The sequence below is a fragment of the Plectropomus leopardus genome, chromosome 20 (assembly GCF_008729295.1).
Source record: "Plectropomus leopardus isolate mb chromosome 20, YSFRI_Pleo_2.0, whole genome shotgun sequence".
Classification (NCBI taxonomy): Eukaryota; Metazoa; Chordata; class Actinopteri; order Perciformes; family Serranidae; genus Plectropomus; species Plectropomus leopardus.
Window position 1 is genome coordinate 476,960 of NC_056482.1, and position 27,972 is coordinate 504,931.

The 27,972-nt window shown below is 39.5% G+C and overlaps 1 protein-coding gene across 2 annotated transcripts in view; it reads right to left on the reverse strand.

The window, feature by feature from the left end:
- The window catches only part of ror2 (receptor tyrosine kinase-like orphan receptor 2), a 75,055-nt gene that overhangs the window by 14,862 nt on the left and 32,221 nt on the right, over nt 1-27,972 (reverse strand). Inside the window, exons 2-4 of one of the 2 annotated variants that reach the window (XM_042509786.1) lie at nt 23,035-23,103; nt 9,519-9,815; nt 8,681-8,711 (exon numbers count right to left, since the gene is read on the reverse strand). In XM_042509786.1, coding sequence (XP_042365720.1) covers nt 8,681-8,711; nt 9,519-9,815; nt 23,035-23,103 — 397 coding nt within the window. The remainder of the gene's footprint in view (nt 1-8,680; nt 8,712-9,518; nt 9,816-23,034; nt 23,104-27,972) is intronic. The other variant, XM_042509787.1, reaches the window with a different exon arrangement.

Below are 27,972 nucleotides of genomic sequence, written 5' to 3' on the forward strand. Positions count from 1 at the left end.
GTCCATTATCCCAAAACACAGTTTGCCTCAGAGGGCTTTACAGCATATGACATCCCTCTGTCCTTAGACCCTCACATCGTCCTGCAAGACTAAAAAGTACATTTCCAGATGTACTTTCTACATACAAGTATAATAATTTGTGATAAAAACTCTAATTAAGCAAAATCACATGAGAGGGAGTGCTGTTGTACTGTATATCATCATGGCTGTGATATGGTCATCGGCACAAGACTGCAGGCTCTATAACACTGCTACAATCTACGGTAACCTCAGATGACTACCTGCTGTTAATGTAAGCCAAATTAATGGTTTATAACAGCTGTAAAGCTGAGTAATACATGCGTAGCTAAAAGTCCCAGTGGTGTTGTACTGTATATCAGCACTCAAGAGGAATGCCTCTAGACCAATCAAATGGCTTGATCAGGAGCCATGTCAGCCACGCATGTAGACAGTCATCTAACCCTCCTTGTTTATAGGAGGCATAAACGACAGGAGAGCAGCTTTCACTGCAATGAACGAGCCCCAATATTTATATTTCTCAGCCATTGTTTTAAAAAACATGTCTGCAACTCATCTGCTCTACACACACACACACACACACACACACACACACAGACACACACACACACAGAGATATCAAGCCAACTGCTCGTCCCTTGCTGACTGTAAATGACTGTGTGGATGTCTCATTCCTTGAAAACATTAAATATTTTACTATTCTTATTCATCTTTTCTCATTTTTTTTCTTATCTCAATATGAGAGCTGTAAAACATTATGAAATGGGAAAGTCATTAGCGAAAGGGCCTCTGGCATTCCTTCGATGAAGACAAGCAGGTCTGCTGGAAGTGTTGCTCACTGTAGAGCTCTGCATTCACTCCTGGGATTTTATTCAAGGACTGATATTAGACATGCTGGATGAGTGAAGAACCAGTAGATAACTTAGGAGTGTCAAAGTTCATGTTTGGGAACACTAGTTTAATCAAGTACCACCTTGTGGCTGTATGCCAGACTCATGTATGTAGTGAAGAATTTAAAGGAATTTGATAAAAGTTATTAAGTGTTTTTTGGGGGGAAAACATGGATCTTTCCCCCAGAAGCACATAAGATCTCTACAATCAGCACAGTTTACAGATTAGTGTCACCAATTCAGTCTGCGACCAAATAAGTTATGATGCTGATGATGTTTTTTTGCAGAACATTATGGTGTGCTTGTTGACCTTTGACCTTTTGGATATAAAACACTGTCGCTTCATCATTTTATCCTATTAGACATTTGTGTGAAATTTTGTCATAATTAGTGTAGCATGGCTAGCATAGCATGACTAGCATAGCATGGCTAGCGTAGCAGAGTTCTTGCGTAATGGCCAAAAACATTTTTAAAACGTTTCATGGGGATGACCTAACATTGTTGAGTCCTAAAAGATGTTTGTGCTACTAAAGAAATTCCCTCAAGGCATTCGTGAGTTTCCACATTTACTGGAATGGGATGAACCGATGGATGGACATCCCAAAAACAATGCCTGTCGCCAGCACAGAAGCATAAAAACAATCTTAACTTGAGGTCCATATATCAGCCAAACTATTAGTCATCTAGCCAGAATCTAAAAGTCAACATGGGGGCTACAAGGGGTATGTCCCCTGCACTTTTTAAAAAAAGTAGTATCTGATCACTCAAATTTTTACAGTCCACAAACTAAAGTGATGTTTAAAAAAAACAACCTGTGGACCAGGTGGAAACAGCGGCTGCTCAGCCTCCCAGTCCACACAAACAGAATTTGATTCAGACTGAAAACACCCAAACCCTCAGACCTGCTGCCTGAGGCCACATTTATTAAAACTGAATTCAGCAACTGTCTCACACAGACCACAAGAGTTTGTCCACAAATGAATCAATGTTGGCTTCCATGGTAACATACACAGTGGGTGAATTGAAAAGTGTGATGGCTGCTGGGAGAAAATGACTTCCTGTAGTACTCTGGCTGCTGCTCGAAACCTTCCCGAAGCGCTGTGCAGAATCTGACTCCCATTCCAAGATCCTCCACTGTCCCAATACCAAACTGAGCATTGTGCAGTCACAACATGGTCTAAGTCACCTATTGAAAAAACTAAATGTGCAAATTGCTGCCATTCGTTATTGCTTAATATTATTATTAAGCCTGTGACTCTAAAAGCTAACACTAAATACCTGGCATTAGACTTTTACACTGAATACTGTATACTGAAAAGTAACACATTAGCATGTAGATCACCACTGACCAAAAACAATTCACAGTTGACATTTAGCTGTATAATGTGAAAACAACACTTAAGTATACAATTTGAATTTGACAAGCATTCATTATGATGTGTAATTGTGTGCAGCTTTTTGTTCTGTGTTTTGTGTGTAATGTGCTTTATTTGTAGATTGTGTGTCTTTTTTTTTCTTATTGTACAATTTTTATTGTGCTGTGTGTTTCTTCTGACCTGCAGAGGGACTGCAGATGTGAATTAGCTCTAAGCTATAATCAGGTCCGGTGCATCAAATGGTAACATTTATGTTTTAGGATCAATTTTAATTAAATTTCTTCTTAAACCACATTTAAGAAAAATGACAATAAATCTACCTTGTACCTTAAACTGTTTATGATCCCTATTAAATAAAATAAATAAATAAAATTACTCATAAATAAAGAAAAGAATAGTTTACATTCAACACTGGGCACTTCACATCTTTCATCATGTCATCACGTCGATATTTGCTATTTTTTAAATATAAGTTTGTGTTTTGTGTTGTGGAGCTAAAGTCTACACAGCTGTCTGTATGTGTCTGTTCTCCATCTGGTAGCACAGTTTCACATGTCATCATGCTGATATATTTATATATATATATATATATAAATATATATATATATATATATATATATATAAAAAACATACCATCTATGCAAAACCTGTATGTTGGTTGTTTGTCAATAAATAAAACAAATATAAAAGGAGTGTGTGGTGTGTGGCTGTAGGATAGGCTGTAAAGCTCGGAGACGATGGATGTTGCTTGGTTGACCCTCCAGGGGTCAGTGCACAGTTACACACAGGCCTCCCCAAAAAGTATACACTCTGTGTTAAGTCACACGTCATTCAATTCTTTTCTACAACAAACAGATTGAGGTACTTTATTGTTATCTAAATCTGTTGGTGTAATTAATGTATTTGCTAACAAGGCAGAACATGAATGTGTCTGCTGCTACATCCAGTAAGCTTTCTAATATTATTATGTTTAATAGATGATCTCAACACATCTCTGGTATGAAACCAACGTCGAAACAGTTGCTTCACTGAAATATTGTTGATTAGCCATGAAGATGTTTGTTGAATGCCCTTTGTTAGCCATGCTACAGCCATGACTCACACTGTAACAGTTCTGACTCCTATGCACTTCATTTGTAACAACGGACAGCATCTCCACTTTAGAGTTAATACCTCATGACTTGTTTTGTCTATCAAAAAACATCAAGTAGTTTCTGACAGCAGACAAATGTAGGTTGTTTGCCTGGAAATATTACATATGTAGGTAAAACGATCTCTGAGGAGTGAAAAGTGAACAAAATTACGTTGTGGCTACTCTCCCCTGACCACAGAGTAACGGCAGGAGGCTGTGGCTGCATGCAGCATGTTGAGCTGCAGGCTCACTGTTGCTGCTGAACAGGATGTTGTGTTGGTTAAACCATCTGATCTGAACTTGTTTTCACACTTGGCCCCTTGCTGAGGTCAGTCTTATGTCGTGTTTGTACTAGAGTTAGTCCCCCAGCCTGACTTAAATCTTAATCCAAAGACCAACAGGCTGAGCCCAAAGCTGGGTAACACATAGTCCAGCCTGCATGCTAAGTAAAATCAGCCTCTCAGTTAAAGCCAGCTAGTAATGATGTACTGGCTGCTCTGTCCTCTTCTGTGAACACAGGATGCTGGAGGGCTTTTTGCTTTTGATTACCCACAATCTGATTTATGCAGCACAGGTAATTTCATTGCGCTGATGGGAAGAAACACTGACAATGACTCTCTTTGTCCACGTTATTCTATTCTTATCGGCAGCACTTGAATTTGGATGCTGCTGATACAGAGCTTTTTGCTGCTTTTGATTTTCTGTTATTGCATACCACCACATGCTAATAAATGAAAGTAGCCATGTTGTATTCTATCTATTTCAAGTATCGGGCTTTACCCCTTCATCCCTATCAGAGCACATCTAGAAAGAAAGTGTGTTTCTGTCACTTAAATGCAATCATTTTGGATCACACCCACCAGTAGGCAGGTTTCCAACAGCCCTAAATTTGTGCAAATTAAAACTGTGAAAATAAAATGTGCCTAATGAAAACATGTCAGTTTTGAAAAAAACTCCCATTTATCGCAAATAAAGTTTTTACGCTTACATAAGGTGGTAATTAATCCATTAATCGATCGTTAAATTTACCAATAACCAAAGAAGGAAAGTGCTTGCGATTTGCAACCCTACCAAAAAACCATTGACTTCAAGAAAAAGGAAACGAAAGTGCAAAAGTGATAACTCACTAGGACTCATTCTTGCACTCTGTTTTTTTGGTCACGGCAGCATCTGGTCCAAAAACGTCATTTTACATTGCAGCAAAAGTTGAGCCTGGTTCAACTCTTTGTGGGACAACCTTGTGTTTTGGCACTTCTGAGTGAAACAATATCATTTGGCAGCTGAACAGTGCTCAATGCTGAGCATCAGCGCCGTGTGACCTTTTCACTCCACTTAAGTTCAACTGGAAAAAACTCTGTCCTCCTAAACAGTGAGTGGGGAGTGATGGCTTTATTTCTGCCATGAACTGCTGCCTCTTTTTATCTTAAGGCAGATGGTGTGAGTGGATCAAGCAGAGGCAGAGCTCATGCAGTGTCTTAAATGGGCTTACTCTTTAATTTATTCCTTCCTCCTGCCTGTCAAACTGTGAGTCATCTGTGAAAGAGCATAAGAAATTTATTTTCATATGCACTATAGTTTGGTTGTACAGTCTATATCAGTATTAGTACTGTGTGCCAGTTTCTTTACTCTTACATATACAGTCTGTGTCAGTCTGTGCACTATACACATTAACAGGCACTGATATAGTGATGCACTGTTATGAGTGTTATGAAGCACTGTGTTATATAAAAGTGACCGACAGGCCGACAGTTTCAAGGTGGGCATCCAAGCTTAGTGTCACTAATTCAGTATCTGACCATATATCTCCCCTTCTGTTCCTGAGATATAATGTTAAATAATAGCCAGAAAATATTATGAAATCACAATAAAATTGACCTTTGACCTTCAACCATCATAACCGAATCAGTTCTATCTCGAGTCACGTGGACATTTGTGCCAAATTTGAAGAAATTTCCTCAAGCTGTTTTTGAGATATCGCATTCACAAGAATGAGATAGACAAGGTCACAATGACCTTGACCTTTAACTTTTGACTAACAAAATCTAATCAGTTCATCATTAAGTCCAAGTGGACGTTTGTGCCATATTTGAATACATTTGCTCAAGGAGTTCTTGAGATATCAAGTTCATGAGAGTGGGACAGGCAACCCAGAAGGAAATCATTAGTAGCAGCCTGTAAAGCAGCAGGACTACCGCTTCCTTTTACAAACACACAGTTGGTCTACTCAGTATTGTAATGCAATTGTTACAAATAAAACCAGTGATCTTATACTGATAATGTGACACATTCTGTTACTTTGACTTCTCTGATGAACTACACAAGAAAGCATACATGTATACCAGCTGTTGCTTAAAGCCTCTAGAAATCCAAATTACCAAAAACTTTCTTAATATGTAATTTAGGGTCTTACATGTATAATCAAAAGCATCAAAAACAACATTAGCCTCAATCCAAATTTGAAATATTGTCATTTTAGTTTTTTCAGTTTCCTGAAGCTGGGTTGATTTGGGTGTGGTTAAACCCCAATCAATATCACATAATTTGGATAAAGCCAATCAAAAATTCAAAGTCAGCTGTCAGTTGATACTAATAAAACGTGACAAACTAAAACCTCTCAATGCTCCTTTCAATAGGGTGCATTCAAAAACACTCTGAGTGTTGGTGAGCAACCGGCACAAACCGGCCAAGAGTCGGAGGGCTGGAACAGATAGCACTGTACCATGCAGACTCTGCTTTGCTCCATGGCTGTCATCATGGAGACGAGAGACAGTTGACAATGGCGGGATCCAAGGATCTGTCAATTAAATTGTCATCTGCCAGGCCCACACAGTCTGGAGAAATGCTGTTATCTTCAAAAGGAGCTGTTTGAACTCGGTTTTCTAATAGTTGGGAACATTTATTTTCACTCAGATTTTTGTAGATACTTAATGAGACACTAAACTTTGATATAATCTGTGCATTCTTTCTATTTCAAACCACATTTCCTGAGGCTTTAAATAGACAAAAGGCACTGCACCCTCCCCAGTGCCCCCTAAATGAATACTCCCCCCTCCCACAGCTCAAGATCAAAGACATGACATGAGTCATGTTGCTTGCTGATGAGATAAGCTGCCTGGAAGAGGCCTTCAGAAACAGTTGGTCTGACTGTGGACATGAATCAGCATTCTTTCCATTTCAGAGCCGGCCTGTCCAAACCACTGGCTAGTGTCTGACTGCTGGTCCAGGAATCTATTCTGAGCCCATCCTGGGGACTCAAAGCCACAGAGAGAGAGAGAGAGAGAGAGAGAGAGAGAGAGAGCGAGAGAGAGAGAGAGAGAGACTGCATGCCTGCTACCCTCATGACTTGGTTACATCAATCAGGGCAGCATAGCACAATATCTCCACCATTCCTAATAGTCAGTCAAAGCAGTGTAAGTATGAGAGCTGACATGTCTTTGCATGCCCATTTTAGCTTGGGGCTCTTCTAACACCACAAACACATCTGGACTCCTAACATCCGAGGAGGTTTATCAGTCATTTCATAAATACCAAACTTGCAATCCATCCTCACCACAATGAAACTTTAGAACTCTTTACTCCAGTTTAATTAAGTACAGGGCTGATAGCTGTGGTCATTATCAAATCTGAATTTTAACCTTTAAGTCTGACCGCATGATCATTCTTAACCTAAACATGATCTAAAACCAAATATAACAAATAAGAATGCAATGAGTTCACCAAACATTTTACATGATTTACAGACTTGATAGCACTGAAAGATTACTCCATAACCCATCTGGTATTTTGAAAGATGAAAAATATATTATAATACTCATGTAATATACAGTATCATATTAACAGTTGATCAAACAGACCAAAAAATGGGCACTATTCCTAACAATTAGCAGTTAAAGTAGCTTTATGTTTTGGAAAAACTCTTGATTAAAACCAAGAACAGGGTTTTTGTACATTAGTCATTTTCTAGATTGCATCATGATCACATCCCTACTCATCATATTTTGACGGCTGGGCAGAAACCCCTCGTGTGACTATGGGTAGTTTTTCCTCAGTCGATGTGAGGGTCTAAGGACAGAGGGATGTCGTATACTGTACAGCCCTCTGAGGCAAACTATGATCTTTCATAATGGGCTTTATAAATAAAATTGACTTGACTTGCCATGACCATAGTGCCACCAAAACAAACAAAACAAGACTTTGACCTTGGAGGCCGCAGTTAATATCCCATACGAAGTCAACATTCTAAACACTTTACATTAATACCCCTTTTTTAATAAAATTAGCGCATGTACGTGTATTTTTTAAATACAGGTAAATCAGCTAAAAATAGACTACAGACTCTTTAACCAAAGTCAGTAGAGTGTACACAGCTGTGCAGCAGACAAGTATGCCTTTCTGTGTGTGTGTGTAGTTTTTTTGTTTTTTTTTTTGGTGTTTCATATTTGATGTCACAGACAGGCAAGAGAACAGGTAAACAGTTACTTCTCTTTATATATCTCTTACTTATTGGGTCTCCCTTAAAACTCCCTTCAAACTTGGTGCTGACTAATTTTGGTCCATGTTTGAGCGCTGCTTAGGTGGAGACGGACAGTAATTAGTGGCGGCGCTTCACTGCATCTCACTGGTTAAGGAGCTGAAATTAACACTTTCACTTACGTGTTGTGTTTCCTTCACTGCTGATCGGCGCTGAAGTTAATAAATACCCGAGACAACTGCGGGGTCATCTGACCGGGGTGTGAATGCTGATTGTAACCTTTCTCATAACATTAAAAGGCAAGATGTTAGCGAGTGTTAGCTGTTTTTTTGTGCAGTGGAAAAGTGGCATCAGTGCTGCCGGGTTCTCATGGTTGTTTTTGTGCCTTCATTCTGATGGAAGCAGCGTGTTCAGGCATGTTATGGCAGAAATACGATTTAACTAGAAGCGCAGATGGTCAGCAGAGGAGTGAGTTCTGCTGCAGTAGAGGTTTGAGAGGTTTCCTGCTGTGAAAGCCTAATTCAGCTGAAATGCATTGTAACTGCCGTCGAGCAAACCACAGACGCTGCTCTCTGTCAAAGGCACTAAAAACACTACAAAGACACTACTAACTTTTTATAGCCATGTCAGGGTTACAGGGTGTGAGTGGTTGATGCTTTAAAGATCTTACTTTCCAAACTTGTTTAAAAGACTCTGGTGGAAATATCCCATATGAGGTTTTTTTTCTTTTGCTGTAGGACATTTATTTGCATACTCTGACAAACATGATCATTGTTAGAAGGTGTTTACTTACGACTCATCCGGGCCATGTGTGGGCATCTGCCCTGTGAGGATAGACATAAAACAATGAAAACGTTAATATAACGTTAGAAAGTGTGTTAGCACATCACTCATACTAACAAGAGACCTGCTTAACTTAAGATCATATACAGAGACCAACATAGGTTTTAGAAAGCTACACACCCGAGACACCTTTCACAAGCTATTTAACCCTTTGAAACCTGAGCAAACTGGTTTGATCGATTTGAAAAAACATGAGGAAAGGACAACGACCAGCGTCCCCCAAATTTCAAGAAATCAGCAAAATGTGACAAGAAAATGACAATAAAAGTAGCAAAAAATTAATAAAAGGAGAGGTGATGAATTATTTATGCAATACAATATTTATAATTACAATAATTTTAATATTAAACAAATATTACAGAGGAATTAAAAAAAAAAAAAAAATACAATCCAGCACTTTTTGGGTGATTATTTTTTTTTCTTTTTCTTGCTTTTTTCCCGGTAATTTTCTTGTAATATTTTTTAATAATTTCATACAATTTTTTTTTGTCCATATCTTGTTGCTCATTGCTTTCTCCCCATGTTATTTAAAATAAATCAAACCAATTTTCCCAAGTGTCAAGATTAAAGAAGCCCTGTGAATTTGACTTTAGAGTTTTTACAGTGCAGGAAATATTTAAGGGTCAGTCCTGACACCAACCGTCACAACCAACACTTGTTCTCTGCACAAACTGCTGACTTCACTGAGACTTTTTGCAAACAGATGTTGATCAGACAATCAGAAGGAGGGTTTCACTTCTCTCTGAATAAAAATAAGTCAATGTATAAATATATGAATGTGATCTTACCAAGTTTGACGTACAGGACGCCTGTGGCAGAGATGACCTTGAGTGAGTTGGAGGCGACACACTGATAGTAGCCTGTGTCTGTAGTGTCCAGGTCCTGTATGCGGAGCTTGGATCCGGCCTCGGTCTTGCGGATGGTAATGCGTCCCTGCTCCTGAACCACAGGGGCATCATTCTTCAGCCAGCGGATGGACGGCCGTGGGTTTCCCGTCACTTTGCAGTGCAGCGTGGCTGTCTGGCCCTGAAAGTGGGTGATGTTGTTGACTGGCTCCTGAAACTCCAGGAAATAACCTTGTGGAGCTGAAACATAAAGGTTACAGGAAGCGTTCAAACTGGGAAACAGGTGAAAAAGGGGTCTACAGAAAGCGGACACTTCTAGAGTGCAGCATTATTTTAGGCAGGACATTAACATCGTGTATTTCAGTCATGCCTCACAATCATTGGCTTATTCTTCAGCAGCACCCAGTCATATTCATGCAGGTGCAGCATAGCCATGATAAGTCTCCTCCTCAGTTAAGTTCTCCAGCTGAATCCTTGTTGCTGCTCTGATTCTTAGAAGTTCCCACAAACATTTCTACTAAATCTAAATGTATAGCCTTTGTCGGCCAACAGAAGGAAGTACCTCAACTGTCCAAAGTCAAAGCCACAGGCAACAGTTAGCCAAAATTTGTACCAGATGAGTCCACTGAGTTTATTCAGGACTGCTCAAATAAAACTTGAGTCATGGTCTATTTCCTGCTACGCACTGCCCTTGGCAAGGTATTTTCATTAAAGGTGCATTTTGTAATACTGTGACTTCAGTTTGAAAAGTTCGAAGTAAACCTATCAGCAGAGTGTGAAGAAGTGACATCTTTGACATTTTGTTCAAGATACCTTGAGCATTGCAGAGATATCCAGTGCTAAGCATCCAGAGATGGCCCATCCCTGGCTGTAATTTCACATGCTGACCTGAGAGGCGACAGTGAGTCACTGTAGCCTCTAGTGTGCCGCAGGAGAGAACGAAGAAGCTGAATTAATTAGTTAGCGGGTAAAGCCTCCTGCAGACTGTGAGATTTTTGCAAATTTATAATCGAGCCTTCGCTATAGCGGCATTTATGTGTGTCTGGAAAAATTTTGGGAAGGAGAGGAGGAGAATGTGGACGCTGTCATGGCTGGGGAAAAAGGCCAACTTGGCAGTATTGGAATGAGAGCACGAAGTAAGTATTAGTGTCTATTAGAATTTAGCATTTAGCAGAGTCGCACTGGTCAGTGCGTCATTTCATGCTCCATTTCTATTGGTTGATTAGTAGATGTAGGTCTTAACAGATGTCACATGGTGAGATTCTCATCCCAAATTTCTGACACTGTCAGATATTTATCCCAGGCTTTCTTTGATCACACGACCGTTACAACGGCCGTCCTTGCACCTCTCACCACCGTTTTAGAGCCACGACCAAAGATATCGCTACGTTTCTGCAACGATGGTTATCTTTCATGTGAGACAGCCCAAAATCCCACGGTGTGTAGAAACACAGCCATGCCAGAAGCTCCTGGAAAAAGAACGTTCTCCCCATTACAAGCAGCTCCCAGCAGGAAGCAATGTGTTGCAGCAAAGAAAAGCAATGTAAGAAGAAGCAAAACTAGAGTTGATATTGGTGTGGCTCTCTAACACTGGAGGCAGCTCTTGGAGATTAAAAAGATGCAGTTTGATGCTGATCTGATGCTCTTTGTTTAGACTGCTAAGTTACATCAAACAGTGACAATATACTGAAACATATCTTTAGTGTAACTAATGAAAACACAAGCTGTGGGCTTGCAGTTAGTGATACACTTTTCAAATGGTGTGAAGTGACCGTTTTCTTGTTAATATGGTGTTGCTAAAACTCAGGTGAGTAAGCTATTAAGTAAGATCAATACAAACGCCACATGTCAAAATCAGAAGACAGCAGCCTGTTTTTGAGCAGCTGTATTTTCACTCTGCTGTCAGTTATAAGTTGCCTTTTTTATGACTGATGACTGTAAACTGTTATTGTATGGACACAGTGGCAGACTGACAGAAATACTATCGACCAGGTCACCTTATTGTCATTTAAAAGGTGAAGTACTGCCCCCTATTTATAGGGCCTTTAATGTTTTTGGAAAAATCTTTTGTCATTTGTGATAGAAACATATTTTTCTGACCCAACAGGCTGTAAACCAAATTTGGTTTTGACTGACTGAAGTCTTTTCATACTACAGTTTTTTTTACATTATGCAAATTAGCAGATTCCATCATAGTGGCACAAACTCAACAGGTTTCTGCCCCTTCAGGCTTCCACCCTGATTAGTTTCTATAAATGCCCAATTCTTTGATGCAAGTATCTCTGAATTAAAATGGCATATTTCTGTCTGTGATTATTTTATTTTTAATACCTTTTCAGTTGCTCTGCTGGGGTTCAATAAACTTCTTTGACTTGAATTGAAATGGGAGTATTTGTGAGCTGTTTTTCAAGATTCACGTCCTCAGTGGGAACCAGTGAACGCCATACAATTGGGTTACTAACAACTGAATAAAAAAGAATAATATCAACCTAATCCTTTAAGGTCTTTACAATTAAACATTATCTCAGATTCCAGCAGTTACCATTTAGGTGTCTAGATCTCTTTACGGACACAGATGTATCCTTCCAGGGCCTGCAGGCTCTACCTGTGACAGGGCCTGTTTGCTCCTGTTTATCATGCTATCAGTTGTGTCAAGTATTTAGATTCAAGGTTAATATTTATATATATTTATATTATTGCAAGAACTCACACACTGACCTTCCTAGCTTGTCACGATGTCCTCATGTAGATTTATTACCATATAACAAGCTCCCTAACATCAAAATGAAAGAGCAGATTTTTTCACTTACTCTGTTCTAATATTTCTCTTCCCCTCATTTTTTCTCAATAAGATGACAGACATAAACAAGAACTGTCTCAGGCCAAATACACACTCATCTCTGGGTGACAGAGATATGTGGAATATGCAAAGCAGACATTCATGATGAGATAAATATTTTCTTCCTGCAGCAGAGTCATGACCACAGATTCTGTGTGCTTTGAAGAGACTCAACATGGCAGATGTTGTCTGAGTACTGTACAACCCCAAAACCATGTTTCATGTTTCTGAGGGGGTTTCTGTTCTTTTTGGTTGTTTGTTTGTAGCGGAGTGCTATGTATTGTGTGATACAATACATTACACTTAGGAAGTGTAATAGATTACTTTTACTTATTCCTCTTGGCTGAACACTGACTGTCAAGTTGTGGTTAATACACTAAAGCTGTTAGTCCATGAGCCAGGGGGTTGGTCGTGCCAATTTGGAGGGGCAATTTCTTTATAGTTATTCTTTTTTTAAAGGTATATGTCCTAAGTCTTGGAAAACGCATGATAGCATTGCAGCAATGGTAGCTTTCTGTTTGATATCACTCCTCTTTTCATTCCCACACCATTATAATTCCCCCATGTTTTCTGGGGGGAACCTTGAGGGAAAAACATGAATAGGTTTAGTCATATATATTATTGTAAAGCTTAGACCATAACATTTACATTATCATGACACTGGGGACATCAGAATTTGACCTTTGACCTCTAAAACCACAATAGTTTAAGTAGTAATAGCTAGTTAGGGCTGGCTCAGGCTTGCCTTGAACCTGCCCCTAGTTAGGCTGAAATAGGCCTAGTCTGCCAGGGGACTTCCTATGACACACTGAGCTCCTCTTATTTTCTCTTTCTTTTTTAGTCTGCAAACACTCATGTCCTAATACAACATATCTATTGGCTTCTCCTCTGGAGTGTTTGTGCATGTTGTTTTAGTTTTTCTCAGTTGCTGTGAGGGTCTAAGGACAGAGTGATTTTGTATGCAGTAAAGTCCTCTGAGGCAAATTCTGATTTGTGATAATAAGTTTTTTTTAGTAAAACTGTATTGAATTGAATTTTAAAAAATCGAATCCAACTGCACTGCATTGAGTTTAATTAACTGAATTGATAGTTCACAATCTGAATGCCCTTGCAAATGCCCTTATAACGAACTTCATAGTGGTCTGATATTCCTATGGGTAGTTCCATCATAAAGAGCACAAAAAGAGCTTCAAAACTGCATGAATAACAATCACAATGTTTCTTATCAGAATAAACTAAACTTGCAATCATGCAAACGTACAGTTTGTTTCAGATAGCTTGTTGAGAACTGTACACTGGATTCTGATATTGATGCAGCTGTAAATAGCTTTTTAAGCAATAGAAACAAATTATTTCAGAAACACAAATCCCTTTTTAACCAACAATCAAAAGCCAAGATATACTCAAACTTAAATAAAGATATGGACAGCAGACACACATGTGGCTCTGTTTATACTACACCGGGGTCTGTGTATGCAGTACTGTTCACACACGTGCACTCACCATGTGTGGTCAGAGCACACAGTCTGTGCAGTCATAAGTGATGTAGCCATGCACAGACGTCCTTGTTAACATTGTTGGATATGTGCTCATGACAACGTTTATGTCTTTTGGACCATCACAGCTTTGCTGAATGGAACGCCCTCCTTTATTTGTAATTGACCAGACATGTCATCAGATCCTGCTAAAGTTGAAAAAAAAACCCAAAACAAACTAATATGTTAATCACAAGATTAAGTGTTAAAGCAACTCTAAAGAGCACTGTGTAGTATTTACTAATTGTAATTCTAATAAGTCTCCCTTTTCATGTTGATGTTTACATAAACTTAAAACAGTGAACTATTGTGCACAAATTGATCACTTTGATTTCTGCACAAGTAAAACTTAGTATGATAAATCACAGGATTATATATCTCATAAAGCTTGCCTGTGAAGATGGACATTAAGAATCAGTGACAGAAAAAATTCACTCCTAGAGCTCCTAGTGTTGTCTTCTCAGAATGACCAACTAGGATCAGCCAAAGAAAATGTTATGCAGTGGTCTCAGATTGAGTCCTGCTTGTCTGTCAGTCAGAGTAATAGTGCTGGGCAAAGTGTTTGGATCAGAACCCAGCACCGCAAAGCTGACACAGGAAAGTCTGGAGATTTTTGGCCAGTCCCAAAAACACAAACGTTTGACTCTGAGTGAGTGAGTCAATCAGTCAGACAGTCAGTCATTGAGTGAGTGAGTGAGTGAGTGAGTAAGTGAGTGAGTGAGTGATGAGGACATGTTATGTGTGCGACGCACCGCAGGATATTTCTAAATCAGCTTGCAGCAGTTAACAACTCACTTAATAAAGAAGAAAAGTGATGGAAAATGTCCGCATATTGGGAAAACAATGAGGTCCAGGAGCTCCTTACCCTACGAGCAGAGGTTGAGATCAGCCAGCATTTCACAGTGACAATAAGTTATTGTTATTTACATGCTATGTAATCGTTATTTTTTTGTGAAGTGCTGCTGACAGCTTTGTTTTATGTCACACGATCGGCCGACACTATGGTGTTAAACGTCCCCTCATTAATCGTTGGTTCTGTGTAAAAGTGCAGGGGCTGTATAAAGAAGGGACTTTGTTGCAGCCCTATGGCCCCATCTCTGTGTAAAAGCAGCTAAGGAGTCAGTAGAAGGTAGAAGAAGAACGTAGATTTATTAGTCCTTTTTTAAACAAAGTTTAAAAAAAAAATTACATTTTCCCTTGGCCCTGCTACATCCTTGGAGTTGAAGGATGAGTTTATTAAAATCATCAGGTGGGTTTCCATTACAGATTTGTGCAAAACTTAAGCGAGATTTTCTAAATTTCAATAAAAAACAATTGCAAGATGACTACATTTCCACTGAATGTTATTATGCGTCATGTCTTGCAATGTTACATGACTTTCCTCACACAATAATATTCCAGCAATCATGGAGATGGATGTCCAAAACACAGGTTTATTTCTATTTCCACTCAATAAAGCCAATCTCATATCAATGTAGTTTTGTAGAATGTCATGTGACTTTGTATAACTTTATTCTTCTTCTTTTGGTTTAATGGTGGTTGGCAACCATAAAGTTGCATTACCGCCACCCGGGGCTTCCATTGCAGTTTTGTGAGATAAGGCTTTTTTGAATCACCTGAAATACCACCTCATGCGAGTGTTAAAGCTTTTTTTGCGATAAACGGACATTTTTTCGAAATTCACATGTTTCCATTAAGCTTATTTTGTATTCAAAATTTCAATTTGTGCATTTTTATGGTTAATGGAAACCTGCCTTGTGATGTAGTCACACCACTGGTCAGTCAAGTGTTGGAGTTTTCCCATTGGCTGTTGCTTTTTCAGAATGATAGTGCAGGACAGTGTTTCTGCTGGTAATGGACTAAAAATAGGGATGGCAGAGGACAGGACACCTCAGGGGCGGGTAGATGAGGAGGCAGAAGAAAGGAGGCGAGGACAGGATAATGTGTAGTAGAGGAGGGCAGGAGAGGAGACGACAGAGGAGAGAGAGAGACAGATGAGAGAAGCTTTCCAAAAACTTCGAAACACGGGAAGTCTGGATGAGACTTGCCTGAAGGTTGAAACCTTGGTTGTAGTTTACTTTTGAAACAATGCCTGCATTTTTTTGTTAAATGGAACATTGCCTCAAGATCAAACCTCTTGTTTCACAGGACACACTACACAGACAGCAGGCTTAGGCAGTATCCAACATTTCATACTTTCATACCTTCGTGAAATGTAGCCGGGGTAGATGGTATATAATGGTATAAGATAACCTCCACGAAACAGTCTTGGTTACTCTTGCTAGTAAGCTACTTAGTTGTTAACTCATCAAACAAAAACACTTCATTCAAACTCAACAGAAACAAAATAAAATTCACCCAGTCCATCTTGGTTACTCTTATTAGTAATCTAGTTAGTAAGTCCACCGATGCAACAATCACCACCTTGAATATGGTCCAAATAGATCCTTAATTCAACAAGTAAGATGTAAAAAGCATGCCGTTATTCCCCACGGTATCTCTCTGCGTGCTGGCTGCCGGCTGTTCACAGTCCTGTAACTTCTCACTCCACCACTAGGTGTCACTGTGACTTTCAGCTCAACTGCCTGTGCCACCAGTAGAGACTGAGCTCTGGTGGTGTGTGCTGTGCACTACATAAAATGAGTTAAATAAAGAAAGAGGAGCGCCTGTATTAATGACAGTATACTTCAGGATTTCTAAACACCCTGGTATACCGTAATACCCTGATACCTCCCAAACCTAGTGTACAGCCCTCAGTTATTTGACTCAAACATAGCTTAACCCTGTTATGTGATATGCTCCATCAGCAAACTTTAAGGACCAATATTACTGGGACCACTGCAGAAGATTGCAGGTGAATGTCTAATATCCATGAATTCACATCATAATCAGCACTGACTGTCTGTAATGTAGCGCACTGACCATACACGGTCCAGCCATGTAGAGGGTTTTGACCTCATCTTTTTACAGAACTCTTGACTCTGCTAGGATCCCTGCTAGTTATGCAGATTACTGTATAAGGAAAGAAAAAGTAGTGGTTTGGGTGCAGAGACACTGATAAACACACACACACACACACACACACACACACACACACACACACACACACACACACACACACACACAAAAGTCCTCTGGCTCTTAGTACCATCTGTATTTGGAGCAGCAGACAGGCTCAGTAGTTTACGTGATGGAAAAACAGAGATGCGTGCCCAGCTTCTCATCCCGGCTACAGCAGAGCTCTCCACACAGCAGCCTGCACATGAGTGATGCCATCACGCAGCTCTTTAATTATAACCTCTTCATCCTTCATTTAAGGATGCGCTGCAACTTTCAACTCTGTAGGAAAGGCAAGATGAAACAGCTGACGTGCAGATCCCAAACTGCTTGAATGTTTCTTGCACTGGTGATTACAGGACTCCAAACAAACACTGAGGACAGAGGGAGTACTCTGACCCCTGCGGATCAACACTGCTCTGCATTTAGGATATGTCATGATATTATGGCCACAAGAAGAATGTGAACCAAGGGTCTGAGGATAAAGAGTCCCGTATGCAGTAAAGATTGTAAAACCCTTTGAAGCAAGTTCAAGATATAAATAAATTTGACTTGACAGATAAGTGGCTGTATGATAAGAATGATAGAGTAAGGATGTTACATAACAACACATTCCAGAGCCCTGTAGAACTCGGCTGGATCCTGTCAGACATAGAGCAATTTTGTCTTCTGCATATAAACCAACATTAAAGTTGGAAAATTGTGGTCATTTATTTATAGGTGGTATCACATTCATGGACCAACAATCGACCCCTGTTGGACCTATTGTAAGACAGCGTCGTATTAGGTTTGGGTGATATGAAGTATTTCATACCTTTGTATAGTTGTACATAAATGGTGTGGTGTTCGTAAGTATAGTGAGTTGTGCCTCAGCTGTGTTGGACAAGGCATCAAAATCTCACGCACACACAATACTGCTGTCAAACACTGCAGGACAGTGACAAAAACATCTTCAACAAGGTGAAAAATGGAGCCCAATCCGGACAGGAATGATAGTTAGGCCTACATTAATCACAGCAGCAATCGATGGGCCTCGTGCAGCAACATTCTCTTGTATTTTCTCTTAATGTTCTGGTAAGTGAAAATATAAGAGAAGTCAACTCCAGATGGACAAAATGCTCTGAACCATCCAAATCTGTTCTGACGAGGTGTTCTCAATGATAAATCCCACTTTATCATTAGTGACCTGTTAGCACAGGTAACCTCTAAACACTATATAAGGGCAGGTTTTGTGCCTCTGACTCATGGCCATGACTGGAAACATGACTAAAAAAAAGGCTGAAAGAAGACCTTCTGCAGTTCTGAAAGTGGTCTTGGCCTATTGTTGAACTTAAACTGAGTAAACGTGATTTCAGAGAAATGTGTTTAAGAATAAAAGTAAAGTACACATGCACAAAGGTCTTAAATACATTACATCAATCAAAAATAATTAAAATAACTAAAGGAAAAGCAGCAAGTCCACATACATATCGCATAATGGTTGTGAATAAAAAGTAAGGTATTTCCCCATTAAGTTTAGTAAAGATAATGTGGAAAGTGGCGTAAGATTAAAATACTAAAGTAAAAAAAAATCCTTAGATTTGTACTTAAGTTCAGCACTTGAGTAAATTTATTTAGTTACATTTCAACTCTAGACATCAGAGGGACAGAAAGTAATATTGATCAATGGATCAAGTATCATTATTTCTTTAGCCCTGAGATTTAATAATTAAGTCATTATAATGACACCAAAAGTGGGTGACACCAAAAGTGGTTGAGTCAGAGTTAACCTAACTATATATATAGGAGGAAATTCTAAATCAAACAGAGCATCTGACAAAAAGCATCTAATCTAAGATAGCTAATGAATAATGGTGTATTTATGTGCTGATGAGAGCTTGGAAAATCTGAGGTGGAAGAGTTGTATGGATAAATTTTAATTATTTGATAATCATGCATTTTTTAAAAGTTCCTAAAATATCAAGCTTTTTTCGTCGCACTGAGCAACAATTTGTGGCCTGTGAGAACAAGATGTTTTTCTCTTAAATTGGTAAAAGTGCTCTGGACCACTCATAACATTTTCTCTTAACTAAGAAAAAGCAAAAGTAAGAAAACATCAGTGAATCCCAAAAATCAGTGGGTACTAACAAAAGAAAGAACAAATTCTAGATACGAGCAAACACAAGAGAAAATGTGTTCGCATATCATTTCTTGCATGAGGCCCAATGTTTGTTGCCCAATTATTGCTGTATTATTGTGAATCAACACTTCAAACTGTCTTATCAATCAGCATTCTCTTATTGAATGTAATGCAATCCTGCATGCATGCTGGCCCCACTTTCAGTAATCACCAGAGATTAAGACATCATCATTTCCACTCAAAAGCTACTTTGTGACTAAGTAAAGTACTTTTATGGAGGCTCGACTGTCTCAAATATCAAGGCCGAAGTGCTTGATTGATTAGTCCAATCCCCAAGAGATAGAGGCAATGAAAAGCTGCTTTCTCTCCAAGCCAGCTCTCTGGCAAGCGTCCAAAGCCTGGTTCACTTGGACAACCAGCCTGTTTGTCTAAGAAATGACTGCTCAGGGCACCAAATGACACCAAAAGTGGTTGAGTCAGAGTTAACCTAACTTTATACTGGAGGAAATTCTAAATCAAACAGCGCATCTGACAAAAAGCATCTAGTCTAAGATAGCTAATGAATAATGGTGTATTTATGTGCTGATGAGAGCTTGTAAAATCTGAGGTGAGGGAGTTGCATGGATGAGTTCCTCTGAGTTGTGGAAATTAAACCCGATGGAACACATATCAAACAGATATAGCAATAGGTCATGACGGGTCACGCCAACAGAATCAACACGCTTATCAGGAAGGCTGGCTCTGTGCTGGGGGTGGAGCATGATTCTTCGCTGGTGGAGTCAGAGAGGAGGATGCTGTGACAGCTGCAGAGCATCTTGGAGAGTGACTCTCACCTTCTCTGCAATGTGCTGGTCTCACACAGGAGAACCTTCGACAGGAGACTGATACAACCACAATGCACCACACAACAGGAAATCTTTTGCTGTCCCACACTGTCTCTCTACCTCATGTGGTTAGATAGACAGCAGAGACATGAGGTACTGTGAAGGCCTCTGTTACTGCTTCAGATCTGATCTGCTCTGTTTGATATAGATATCTTTTCTTTCCCCCTATGGATTTTTGTGTCTTGTGGACTAGATTGTATTGTTTTATCATTACAACTCAACTCCTAACACCTGACTTATGGGACATAATGTACATAATAGAACACTGAGGGCCATGTTATGGGCATAATCATTAACATTCTGTATTGCCCATGCACTGTTACATTTACTTATACTTCAGATTAGAGATTTATTTATTATTATTATTGTTATTATTATTTATTTATGTCTTAAGATAATAATAGTTGTTGCCCCCTCCACACACACACACACACACACACACATATACATATATATATACATACATATATTCTGTTCTTAAGAAAGATTAAAAAATCTCCAAAACTATTACCTCTCAGTGCTCACTTTAATCCCTGGAGAACTGGCAGTCATTGGAAACAGGCCTCACATTGTACCATTCTATTTCCCCACCCTGGTATTAAATAGACCCCGCTGAAGTACTATTGAAGCTCCCCCTTAAATTATAACATGATTAATGCTCATGGGCCAGGAGACTGTCAGAACACCCACCATGCAGCATGACAGAGCTAAGCTGAGAGGACATGGCTTAATGACCAGACGGCACAAAAATTAACAAAGCTGTTTCAAATCTTTAATGAGCTCTTTAATGTAGCTGAGATGCCTGAATGTTGCCATGAATTCACCAGGACTGACCTCTGGTGAAAGACTGGCTGAGGAAACTGTCTGAAAATGGAAAAACAACTGAAACTTGTCTGACTGCTTATAGATAGGACTTTGCTGTGGCAATGAATTCAAAGCTAATGCTTTATTAATAAACAAGCATGTTAATGAGTTTATATTTACCTCAATGAGCTTTATTCCTTTAAAATCAGCGTATTCAATCATGCAAAACTGAGGGCTGATGGTATAATGTGCATATTTGCTGCCCTTAATGGCAAAATAAGGTGAACAATGTGTACAGTTAATGGAATAACATCATTAATTCAGATTGGCAGCAAAAACTATACAGCAGCAGACACTATAAGCATGGCTGACAACTCACAGGCACAGTTTACATTGGCAACTATAGGGCATATGATCTGCACAACATTACAGTCACATCATATTTAAGCACAATATACACATGGAATAACAGGCAGATCTCTTAAACAAAGTGGAATTAATGAGCTGTCTGTAGATTATACCATTAACAGCTTGATAGACTTGTGTTAAACATAATAAACCAGGTTAAACACAAATGCAGAGCATCAGTGTCCATTCTCACCATGACCAGAGTGTATTCACCTCTGGTTAACCTGAGCAGAAACTACTATGGCTACATTGTAACAATATATATTGACACCTACAGTAAACCTATATTACAAATCAGAAAGCCCTAATGCCACACAACTGCCCACGCTATTCAGTTTTGGGAAGTTGTTTGTGGGGAGATCAGTGAGGCAGAAGTTATGTTCTGTGCATGTACGCCAACAAACACGTCAACGTTTGCCCGACCGGCACAAATGTAAGAACACAGTGAGCATACTCAACAAACACATTTACATGGTGTTAAAAAAAGTGGAATTATTGTATTAGTCCAACTAAAAATTGGACTTGAAATACAAACACATGTAAACATGTTAGTCTGACTAAATTCAGACTAAATCTAATTTCTCAAAATCAGACAAACACTGGGTGTCAGGTAGGTCAGTGGATAAAGCAGGTGCCCCATATATGAATCCGCAGCGGCTGTGGATTCGATTACAGCTTGCAGCCCTTGTCATCCCCTCTCTCTCCCCCTTTCATGCTAGCAATCTCCTGTCCTATCTAATAAAGGCAAAAATCCTTTAAAAAAATCTTTAAAAATCAGACAAACACACCCAGATAGTAGGATTGGAAGTCAAACCTCAGTCAGACTTTAACTGGACTGGAATGAATATTGTCTCCTCTTTCGCTTCCACAGCAGCTGATGGAGGCAGCAGTAGAGCAGCAGCTCCGGCGTTCAGTGGAGTAAAATGACTCCAATTTCTCAGTGGAGTCTGCTGTTTTTCATAGAATGGCTTCAAATCTATCTATTTATCCATCTATCCATCTCTCTCTCTCTCTCTTTCTGTGTGTGTGTGTGTATATATATGTGTGTGTGTGTGTGTATATATGTGAGCAGCAGCTCCCGCGTTCAGTGGTGTAAAATGACTCCAATTGTCATATACACCCTGGACAGTTATCGCATATATAGATATATCACTGTCACATAATATATATATTTTAGCTTCTGTGGGAGGAAGCCGGAACCTCCATCATCCCTCCCCTCAGACCTGCAGACCATGCAAATCCACCAGAAGGGCCCCCGCCCAGACCCCTCCATCATTCGAACCGGGGACCCTTGCCGTGAGGGTTCAGAGGGTCCCTGACCTCCATCATCCCTTCCTTCAGACCTCCATCATCCCTTCCTCAGACCTCCATCATCCCTCCCCTCAGACCTCCATCATCCCTTCCTTCAGACCTCCATCATCCCTCCCCTCAGACCTCCATCATCCCTCCCCTCAGACCTCCATCATCCCTCCCCTCAGACCTCCATCATCCCTTCCTTCAGACCTCCATCATCTCTCCCCTTAGACCTCTCCACATCTCCACATACCCGACCCTCATTCATCCCTCCAACACCTCCTCAGAGCTTAGGGGGCGATACAGAGCTGATCACAGCATGTCCATGACCAACATATGTTTTCAATCACATTCCTATGTGAAGAGGTGACAGAGTGTCATTAATATGACCAAGATTTTAATAAGTAGATTTTGCATTAAAGAAATGAAATACATGTAAATTAATAAACTTTAGAAGTGTCAGTGTTTAAACTCACACAGGCAACCACTCAGAAAACCAAATGAGAACCATTGATCTTACCTTCAGCTGTGGGTGCAGCTCCACTCTGAGCCTCAGCTCCATCTGTGTCCACAGACAGACCAGGATCAGCTGCACAGACAGACAAAGACAAGACACGGGAGTTACAGCTAAAGCCAAAAACTCTCTCAATGGGGGTCATCTGTAGAGGCTGCAAAAATGTATTGTTAAATATATCAGGTTTAAAATAAGAACTTTGGGTTTGGTCCCATCCATTTCCACTTTAAAGCACTAATACTTCCTGTTCAAACACCGCTTATTCAGAGTACAAATAAATATAATGATGTACTCACTCATTTCCCAATTCATAAAACCAGATAAGACCAGGAGAGTCATTAAAGATTCCAAAAACCCAAATAACTAGCCTCTCTCCCCGCTGAGCTCAAGAAGAAGGTACCAGATACAAAAGGCCAGCAGCGAGAGGCTCAGGAAGAACGTCTCGGGAAACGAGGATCCTGCATGAAGACCCTGCCTACCATCTCACTGAAAATCTGTCCACATGATTTCATGTGACAAATAAATGAAACTGAAATCAAATTGTTTTAATAAGTCTGCATATTTTTTTTTCCTCATGCTGCATTCATGTGATGTCAGAAGGTCGGAGTTTCAGAGTTGAGAGGTTGTTCTTCCGACTTGGATGTGGTCATGAGCTTTGAGGTTGTTAAGTGGGAACAACATGGAAGCTACAAAGAAGATGGGTTGTGTTTGTGTTTAAACAATAAGTTGACAGCTGTTTCCAATGTAAACACTTTATATAAGATATTTTTTTAAACATTTTTATACTTAATCTAGGTCACTCTGCAGGCGCAGCACTTAATATTTATACAATATTACACTTTACATGTGATGATAAATTCATATTTAATATGTGAATTAATAAAAACGTTTCTTACCATTTACCAAACAGTGAGCCTCATTTACTAATACGCATGTAGAATGTATGTGCCTGCAAAACCACTTTCAGATTCATGTCACAACTGCATCAGCTGGTTTTGTTCTGACCTCTGTGCGCATGTGGGTGTGTATTTATGTGTGTATGTTGGTGAATCAGAATCATTCTAAACTGGCAGCTCGAGTCTGATGTCTGCTATCAGCTGACTGCCACGCCACCATCTCTCCTTATAAGGAAATGTGTTTGCCTAGGGGTGCATCATGAAGAGGTGAAGTTTTTTCTACACACATATTAAACACCTGCGTCAGATGGTCACTGAGCATCTGTGAATGTAACAGCAGTCAGAAACAGCTGATCAGCTGTTCCTCACTCTCTGCATGCAAGCATGTTCACACACGTCGCTCTCTGATGATGTCACAGGCTGCGTCTCTCCCATCAAAGTTAAATATCACAGGTCACATCCTGACCTGCTTGAAGGTATTTCAGAATCTTATACCCTGCATGCATATTAATAGGTGACCAATTACCCAGCTGGCTTAAAATGAACATACAATATGAAACAATTTCTATAAACTAAAAACTGAGATGCTTAATTTTCATAGTTACTATTTTTAAAATGAATAAATGGTGAGAAAGAAAGAGTGTCAGTTTAATATATTTTACTAATGCATTAGTGAATTAACTGTTTTAAATATTGTCTATTAAAGCCTCTTGAAATTATTATGGTATAACATATTATGCATTTAGCTGACAGGTTTGTGGGTATAGTCTGATGCAGTTAAACATTTGTTTGCAAAGTACTAAAAAATTCAGGTAAGAAAATATTGATGAATCACAGATTTGTGTGTAAATTGTGAGTGCGCACAGTTTAAGCACGCATTTGTGCATATGCACCGTTTGTGAATGAGGCCCATTGGCTTTTGCCCACCATGTTTATTTATTTATAACGCTAAGTCGGCAACTCGTGTTATAAAATATCAATGTTAGTATACTAACCTGGCGTGCTTATAGTTCAAAGCTTGTTTGCTTGATTCAGCTAATAGATGCAGATACTAAAATGTGCACTACTTAAAGTGAATGAGAGCTACAAGCAACCAAATAACCAAATATATAATTTTTTACTGTCAGTTGTTGACACTGTTTCCATGCTTTCCACCAAACGTAATAGCTAAGCAACTTGGGTATTATCAAAATTTCCCAATGTCCCACTTGTAATTATGACTTAGGAGGGCCGTTCATGTGCTCATAACTCATAAACATGATATTTCCGCAGAGTACATGAAGGCAGCATCAGACCGGAGTGTTCATTGTTTGGCTCCACTTCTCTCAGTTGAGCTGTTAAGGAAAACTGGATTTTTGCTCTCATATACACAATGCATATCTTCTTTTTTTTAACGAGCATTATGTGTAATGGATACTCTGGCTGCTCTGTGTGATTGGCCCGGCTCTCCCTGGGAGCTAATCAGGATCAGGCGCATGTGAGCAGACACAACGTATGGCTCGGTTATTAGCTCCACTCCACTTGGCGTGGGCTCCGGCCGTCCCTGTGATACAGAGCATGTGCTTGACAGATGTTGGTGGTGGAGGAAATTGGTGGTGCTGAAGTCTTGAGTGAACAAAACCATACAGCATTCCTTTCAGGAGCCACACTTCCCTCTATAGATTGGAGCTTAATCCCTCCATAGATGTAGGCAGACATGGAGACAGGCCTCCTCCACTAGAAGAAGGATGGATTATTTCTCCAAATATTTCTAAATCAGATACAAATGTTGGATTTATTTATCCAAGACATGTCAAGCACTGTCAAACACAGATATCTGGCGAATATGTTTGACCTGCTCTAACTTTTTGATATCCTTGCAGTGTCTTCTAAACATCACAGCAGATACGATCACACTGCACTGATGACACACAGGCATCAAAACAAAACACAGGTCGTTGTTCCATTCTTCCTTTCATCATACTCAGCCCACTGCCCCCATCTGTTATCTATTGCACAAGTCCTCAACAAAAAAACTTAATGGAAACAACAAAGAGTAATCTGTTCCTGAAAGAGCATGGAATAACAGAGAACAGCTCAACATTCTCAATACACTGTATTGGCAAGCTGGCTGTTTGATTGATAGAGGGATTCAGTACTGGATTTTCATAAAGTTGTGGGGTTCGCTAGAGACTGGCCAAAAGCCCGTTCTGATCTGGCTCCACTTCCATGTTCATAAAATGTCAAAATGTGATAAGCTCTGAGGCCGAAGACTCTCCACCCAGAACTTCAGTCTGTCCTTGCTCTGTTTTTATTTGCAATGTTCAGGTGAGCAGGCATGTCAGTTTTAATCGCTTTTACTACAAATTTTGAGAACCAAATCCAAAGAGTTCTGAAGAGATTCATATTTACCATTTGAAACCTGGGAAAATAGGCTTATTTTCTTTGAAAAACATGGGAAGAAGGCAATGAGCACCTAAAGAAGAAGTGCCACAAAAATCAGCAAGATGTTAATAAAAAGTACAACAATAGTCTACCTCACATTAGTAAAAAAAACAACAACAACAACAGTAAAGGAAAAAAAGGAAATAAATAAAACAAGGAAATGACCTTAAAAAAATGAAAAAAAGTGCTTAAAATTATAGTAATTCTCTTAAATTATTTAAAATAGATAAACATGGTAATTGTACATTTTGTTTAGTTTTAGAAATATTTCCCTAGCTTTTTAAAATTATTTTTGTTTAGATTTAATAATAAATAAGTTGCTTATTTCCTTTCAGCCATGACCAAACCAATTTCCTCAGGTTTGACATGTTTATATACTTGTGAAAGGTGTCTGTACAAATATTTTATTCACCCGTCAGGAAGTGTACAGGAAGCGATTATTTGTCTTATTTTGCTCATGTGTGACTGAACCCTTATGCAGATTAAACCCTGTATCAAAATGATATTGCTTGTAAAAACTTTCAAGAATATAATCTTAACAATAAAAAGTCAAGTCAAGTCAAGTCAGAGGGTTTTACAGCATACGACATCCCTCTGTCCTTAGACCCTCACATCATCTAAGGAAAAACTCCCCCCCAAAAAAAACCTGTGATGAGGGAAAAAAATGGTAGAAACCTCAGGAGGAGGGGCTGAGGAGGGATCCCACATGTAATAAATGTTGTAAATAACAATTAAATTACAATAATGGCAAAAAAGAAAAGGAAAGAGAGAAGGGAGAGAGGGGGAGAGATGCACAGCAGTAACAGTATCAGTAGCATGTCATATTACAATAGTGATAGGTGTAAAATTACTAAATGCACTCTATGATAGCATGTGATGTTACACACAAATATCATAAGTGTTGATAAGAGTCCCACGCGTATATTGATAGTGGAGGCATGACGCATAATAATGGCAGTAGAAGGTCACATCAAGCAGGATCACAGCATCGGTACAACTAGGACCCATAACGCAGGCGCAGCTTAAGATAGGACCACAGCAACGGCAAAACCAAGACCATGCACAAACACGCATTTATTTAATTCCTGAAATGCTGACTACATTTTATATCCTGTATACTGTGTCATATTGCACATAGGCTTCTGTAACTTCTCATACATTAACGCCTACAAAACACTCTATGTCAGCGCAGTAATCACTAATCACAGTCACTTTCACAGTGAGGCGCAGATGTAGAGATGTGGTCTCTAAGCTGTCTTTGTGGGAACTCCTCAGCCTCAACGGTTCTGTATCTGAACGAACCAAAGACTTCAGAAAATCCGTCAGCCATAAGACTTGAAAATGGTGGCACATCTCTTCTTTTCTGCAGCCACAGCCACAACAGCTGAAGGAAAAGGTTTTCCAGGAAAGAGCAGCCGTTGTGGGATCTTTAGACTTCTTATGTTTGAAATTTGCTCAAGAAAACCGCTTTCATGTTCATGGCAGCCATGTTGAAGCAATTAAGGTAACTATTTAAGGTTCCCTCATCAGTCCTAACTTCCCTTCGTACCACTACATGGATGATTTTTTGACCATTGTTATATTCAGAGCTTAATCGTTCTCACACTAAAAGCCTGCTTTAAAT